The 5,574-nt window shown below is 65.6% G+C and overlaps 5 protein-coding genes across 5 annotated transcripts in view; 4 read left to right on the forward strand and 1 right to left on the reverse strand.

The window, feature by feature from the left end:
* Positions 1 to 240, reverse strand: part of F751_3479 (CUGBP Elav-like family member 4) — a gene marked incomplete at both ends in the record, with an annotated part of 3,690 nt that extends 3,450 nt beyond the window's left edge. Inside the window, one exon of the mRNA XM_011397856.1 lies at positions 193 to 240. Coding sequence (XP_011396158.1) covers positions 193 to 240 — 48 coding nt within the window. The remainder of the gene's footprint in view (positions 1 to 192) is intronic.
* A 537-nt stretch (positions 241 to 777) lies between these two features.
* Positions 778 to 2,236, forward strand: F751_3480 (Ribosome biogenesis GTPase A; the record flags this gene model as incomplete). The annotated part of the gene is made up of 4 exons (XM_011397857.1): positions 778 to 975; positions 1,111 to 1,223; positions 1,517 to 1,641; positions 1,905 to 2,236. The coding sequence occupies 4 exons, from the start codon at positions 778 to 780 to the stop codon at positions 2,234 to 2,236; spliced, it is 768 nt and encodes a 255-aa protein (XP_011396159.1).
* Positions 2,237 to 2,617: 381 nt separating this feature from the next.
* On the forward strand, positions 2,618 to 3,476 carry F751_3481 (hypothetical protein; the record flags this gene model as incomplete). Its single annotated transcript, XM_011397858.1, has 3 exons — positions 2,618 to 2,815; positions 2,937 to 3,033; positions 3,145 to 3,476. The coding sequence occupies 3 exons, from the start codon at positions 2,618 to 2,620 to the stop codon at positions 3,474 to 3,476; spliced, it is 627 nt and encodes a 208-aa protein (XP_011396160.1).
* A 402-nt stretch (positions 3,477 to 3,878) lies between these two features.
* On the forward strand, positions 3,879 to 4,359 carry F751_3482 (hypothetical protein; the record flags this gene model as incomplete). Its single annotated transcript, XM_011397859.1, has 2 exons — positions 3,879 to 4,055; positions 4,177 to 4,359. The coding sequence occupies 2 exons, from the start codon at positions 3,879 to 3,881 to the stop codon at positions 4,357 to 4,359; spliced, it is 360 nt and encodes a 119-aa protein (XP_011396161.1).
* Positions 4,360 to 4,540: 181 nt separating this feature from the next.
* Positions 4,541 to 5,197, forward strand: F751_3483 (hypothetical protein; the record flags this gene model as incomplete). Its single annotated transcript, XM_011397860.1, has 2 exons — positions 4,541 to 4,692; positions 4,993 to 5,197. 2 exons carry the CDS (start codon positions 4,541 to 4,543, stop codon positions 5,195 to 5,197), a joined length of 357 nt encoding a protein of 118 aa, XP_011396162.1.
* Positions 5,198 to 5,574: the final 377 nt, after the last annotated feature.

A 5,574-nucleotide genomic window follows, 5' to 3' on the forward strand; every position in this document is an offset into this window, starting at 1 on the left:
GGACCCCCATCCGCAACCGACCCCCTACGGCACGAGAGACCATGCGAACCCACGGGGTCCCACGCACAGTCGAGGGACGCCAGCCACTGCCTGCGAAAATAATGTGCGGGTCAGAGGTGAGTTTGTGGTGGTGTATGGGAGGGGATGCTGGGGAGCTCGGCGCGTGGTGGGCCCCGTCCACGGCCGCCGTACCTGAGGCTCTCCGCTGGGCGGCACGGGGGCCGGCTGCAGCTGCGTCATGCCCGCCAAGACCTGGGGATGTGGAGCCTCCAGTGTGAGGATGTCCCCAGGCTCCAGGCGAAAAGGCCGCGCGGGCAGCAAGGTTGGGGAGGGTGCCCCTCGCTGGGCGGGCAGAGTCGACCCCCTGGGAAGAGCACGCGCAAGCAGGATTCTGGATTGCTCGCACTGGGGAGGGATCGTGACGGGAATCGCGGGGATCGGCCCAAAATGCACCCTTCACTGGGGTCCAAGTACCAGCTTATCGCATCCTTTACGGGGGTGCTGGTGCCTGGGTGCTGCTGATGCCCCGTGAAATTGAGGCAAGCTCTTCGTCGCGCGCTGTCACCGCGACGCCCGATCCTGTACACAGTGCGGCGCACGTTGGAGCCCAGCATAGCTTTCCATGCCCCCGGAACCAATCATTGTCACTTTCATGCATTGACAATTGCATTGGCTTCTCCACTTCCATACATTCTTGGAGTAGAGGGCTGTCGCTGTAAACCGACCCTCGGCGCCTTGGACACCGTCGCAGGTCGGACAGACAGGCACAGGGCATGCATGCCGGCCTTCGCCATCTCCTTCCGACCCAGCCTTGGGGCTGGGCTATGTCGAGGTCATGATAGCGGGGTCGTCCGGCCCTGCCCACGAAGAGGCAGCGTGCGGGTGCAGGGCGCGAAGGTTGCCCCCACCACCACGGGTCGGCAGCCCAGGAAGAAGCATGGAGATTTCCCCGTGGAGGAGACCCGTCGTGTAGATGTGAGGTGGTTTCGGACGCTGCCGCGTGTGGCGCGGCGTGGGCACCAGGGGCGGGTCCTGGGCATTAGGGACAGGGTCACCCATCTACCCTTGTCCCTCGGCCTATTTCCCCCCCCCACCCCCTCCCCCCCCCAGTCGGTGGGCCTGGTGCAGTGGTACCCAGGCCACATCGCGGCTGCGGAGCGGTCCCTGCAGGCCAAGCTGGCCGCGGTTGACCTGGTGGTGGAGGTGCGGGACGGGCGCTGCCCGTGGCAAGCGCCCACCCGGCGCTGGCGGGGTGGTGCCGCGGCAAGCGCACGCTGCTCCTGCTCAACCGTGTGGACATGGTGGGGCGGGAGGAGCGCGCAGCATGGTCGCGGCACCTGCGGGAGGCGGGCACGCCCGCCACCTGGACCGACGGTCGGCGCGGCGGTGGGGTACGGGAGGTGGAGGAGGCTGCGGCGCGCCTGGGCGCGGCGCTGAACGCGCGGCGCGAGGCGCGGGGCCTGCGGCCGCGCGCCGTGCGCGCCGCGGTGGTGGGGTTTCCCAACGTGGGCAAGAGCGCGCTGATCAACCGCCTGCTGGGTCGGCGCGCGGCCGACAGCGCCCCCCGCCCCGGGGTCACGCGCCAGCTGACCTGGGCCAGGGCGGGGGAGCAGGGCAACATCGACCTGCTGGACACGCCAGGTAGGGTTGTAGGGCCCGCGGGGGGGGGAGGGGAGGGGGGGGGGGGTAGGCTCGGTGGGCCTGGGGTCCGCTTGCTTGGAGAAGGGAGGGGTCTGCCCGCAGGATGGCGCCTGCCGGGCTCGGGCACCCATGCCTGCAGCTGCAGCGCTGGGGTTCTAGGCCTCCCGACCCTACCAAAAGGATCAGCCCACGAGCCAGCATCTGCATGCAATCATGCCCCATCATCCCAATCTTCTTCCCTTCCCGTACTCCACTTCACTCAGGCATCATCCCGGTCAGCCTGAAGGACAAGGCCGCCGCCGCGCGGCTGGCCATGTGCAACGACATCGGCGAGGCGGCATACACCGCCTCGCGCATCGCAGCCTCCTTTCTGGACCAGGTCAGCGTCCTGCCGCGCGAGGCAGAAATCTGGGCCGCCATCGAGGCGCGGTACCGAGTGCGGCGGGGGGGGATCACCAGCGAGGAGTATGTGGAGCGCATCGCGCAGCGCCTCTTCAATGCGGAGGTGGAGAGGGCGGGGCAGCGCATCCTGCGCGACTTCCGGGACCTGAAATTTGGGGAGATCTGCCTGGAGGTCCCCAGTAGCACCGTGTGAGCCCAATCCAAGTCCTGGTGGTGAGTCTTTGCTGCCTGCCACAGCGTGGGTGCCGGACGCGGCCTGCGCCAGTTTTGTCGACCCCAAGTTTTGAAGCCAGACTACCCTTTTCATGCACGTACACAGTTCATGTAGAATTCTTTCACAATCAGTGATGGTTGCTGCATGCAGTAGTGGGTGCACCACTGGGAAGCTCGGATGATCGCCGTGCGCGCTGAGATCACCGTAGTGCATGAAGCGCTGAGGTTTCGACAGACCATTGAGCACAGCAGACATCGATCGGCTGATCACAGCCCTGCACATACTCATCTGTAGGATATGCTCGGGTCTGGACATCTCTGATCGGGTGAGCTGCGCCCCAAGCAGCGCAGGCGCCCGAGAATGGACCTGCCATGCAACTGCATGGGGGTCGCCACGGCGGCCCGAGTCCCGGTGAAGCGCTACAACTTCCTTGTTCCCAGTGTTTTCCAAGCTGCCGAGGTGGAACCCAGCCTGGGACAGACCCCCGGCCCTGGGGTTGACCGGAGCGTGAAGAAGCTTTGCGAGTACCTGTTTCGAAATGAGCATCGCATCCCCAAGGTGCGGAGGGGGTTGGGTGCCCAGGCCGGCGACACACGAGTCTGTATGGTGCCTTCGTGACCTCGGATCGCGAGTAGGCATGCATCTGCAGACGCTAGGACCCCACCCATCCATCCCACAGGCCTCTCGGCGCCTGGCCAGGAGGCTGGCCAAGGACCTTGCCTCCCGGCGTGCGCCTGCCGGGCTCGGGCACCCATGCCTGCAGCTGCAGCGCTGGGGTTCTAGGCCTCCCGACCCTACCAAAAGGATCAGCCCACGAGCCAGCATCTGCATGCAATCATGCCCCATCATCCCAATCTTCTTCCCTTCCCGTACTCCACTTCACTCAGGCATCATCCCGGTCAGCCTGAAGGACAAGGCCGCCGCCGCGCGGCTGGCCATGTGCAACGACATCGGCGAGGCGGCATACACCGCCTCGCGCATCGCAGCCTCCTTTCTGGACCAGGTCAGCGTCCTGCCGCGCGAGGCAGAAATCTGGGCCGCCATCGAGGCGCGGTACCGAGTGCGGCGGGGGGGGATCACCAGCGAGGAGTATGTGGAGCGCATCGCGCAGCGCCTCTTCAATGCGGAGGTGGAGAGGGCGGGGCAGCGCATCCTGCGCGACTTCCGGGACCTGAAATTTGGGGAGATCTGCCTGGAGGTCCCCAGTAGCACCGTGTGAGCCCAATCCAAGTCCTGGTGGTGAGTCTTTGCTGCCTGCCACAGCGTGGGTGCCGGACGCGGCCTGCGCCAGTTTTGTCGACCCCAAGTTTTGAAGCCAGACTACCCTTTTCATGCACGTACACAGTTCATGTAGAATTCTTTCACAATCAGTGATGGTTGCTGCATGCAGTAGTGGGTGCACCACTGGGAAGCTCGGATGATCGCCGTGCGCGCTGAGATCACCGTAGTGCATGAAGCGCTGAGGTTTCGACAGACCATTGAGCACAGCAGACATCGATCGGCTGATCACAGCCCTGCACATACTCATCTGTAGGATATGCTCGGGTCTGGACATCTCTGATCGGGTGAGCTGCGCCCCAAGCAGCGCAGGCGCCCGAGAATGGACCTGCCATGCAACTGCATGGGGGTCGCCACGGCGGCCCGAGTCCCGGTGAAGCGCTACAACTTCCTTGTTCCCAGTGTTTTCCAAGCTGCCGAGGTGGAACCCAGCCTGGGACAGACCCCCGGCCCTGGGGTTGACCGGAGCGTGAAGAAGCTTTGCGAGTACCTGTTTCGAAATGAGCATCGCATCCCCAAGGTGCGGAGGGGGTTGGGTGCCCAGGCCGGCGACACACGAGTCTGTATGGTGCCTTCGTGACCTCGGATCGCGAGTAGGCATGCATCTGCAGACGCTAGGACCCCACCCATCCATCCCACAGGCCTCTCGGCGCCTGGCCAGGAGGCTGGCCAAGGACCTTGCCTCCCGGCGTCTCGGCTATGTCCAGATTACAGTGCAGGCCTACCGAACCATGATTAAGGAGCTTGGCAGCCCCCTCTGCAACACACTGGCACGGGAGCTCATCTTGGGGCCAGTGGTAGGCCGGAGGGTTGATTGCGCATGAAGAGGGTCTCTCCTGGAAACGCTTGAATGTTGAGGAGGCTCAGTGCCATGGCATCGGTTCGGGGCATGTATCCAGGTCAGTGAGGAATGCATGACACAACAGTGGTAAACCAGCTCAGGCTTCTGCTCCAGCAGCTACGCTGATGGTTCAACTGTCCCACCTCGCCAGGACCCTACCAGGAATGCATTCACGGCCTGCTGGAGCTCCTGCGCTTCTGGCGCTGTCGGCGACTCTCCAGAGAGGCACAGCGTGGTGGGAAGGCTGCTGGAGGATGACAGCCCTGGCGTCCGCCTGTTGGGCACCCAGCTCCTCCGCGACCTTGTCACGGCCCAGGTGAGATCATGGGAGGGCTGCTCGGGGGTGGGGGGGGACCGGGGGGATTGGGCGGCTGCATCGACATGGCATGATCCTGTGCTGACTGAGCGGGCTGCTGGGCTGGGCAGGCGGTGCAGGCTTACCAGATTCCTGCATAGGTCAGTAGGTATAGAGGCAGGACTCTGCAGCATTGGTGGGCGGCTCTAATGAATTGGGTGCAGAGCTGGGCGCCAAAGATGGGGAGAGCGACACAGCCAGCAGCCTGCTGGCCTGTCACCTCTTATCACGGCCCCCTCTCCCCCCCGCTCTCCCCTGCAGACCACCGCCGAGCTCCTGCGGCCCCTGGACACGTTTGTCCCCGGTCTGTGCAGCGAGGCCAACCCCAGGGTCCCCTTCTCTGGGCGGGAGCACGCGGCCGAGAGCACGCTGCGCACGCTGCGGGCCGGCGCCTGGTCCGCACTGCTCGCCCACGCGGCTCTCGCCTCGCGCCTGGGCGCGCCCTCCGCCCACCGCCGCGCGCTGACTCTGACGGCGCTGGATGCGCTGGAGACGGCGCTGGAGGAGGGCGAGGAGGACGATGCGGGGGCCGCGCTGGGCACGCTGGCGAGCCTGCTCGCCCTTTCCTCGGTGAGGAGCCTTGGGTACTGGGGAGGAGCAACAAGTGGGTTCGGCACAGGAAGGGATGGGGTTGCGAATCGCCAGCCTCTGTGCCCACCGTATCAGCAGAGCCTTCCCATGCCTGCACGCTCACAACACACCCAGAACTCCCCTTCCCACCACTCCCTGCCAAAGGGTTCTGGCCCGGCCTCGACGGAGCAGGCGGCGGCGCTCGAGTTCCTGGACAGGCGGCGGCGCTGGGTGGGGGGCGCACCCGTGCGCGAGGCCGTCCTCGGCGCGTTG

This window comes from Auxenochlorella protothecoides (genome assembly GCF_000733215.1).
Source record: "Auxenochlorella protothecoides strain 0710 unplaced genomic scaffold scaffold36, whole genome shotgun sequence".
Classification (NCBI taxonomy): Eukaryota; Viridiplantae; Chlorophyta; class Trebouxiophyceae; order Chlorellales; family Chlorellaceae; genus Auxenochlorella; species Auxenochlorella protothecoides.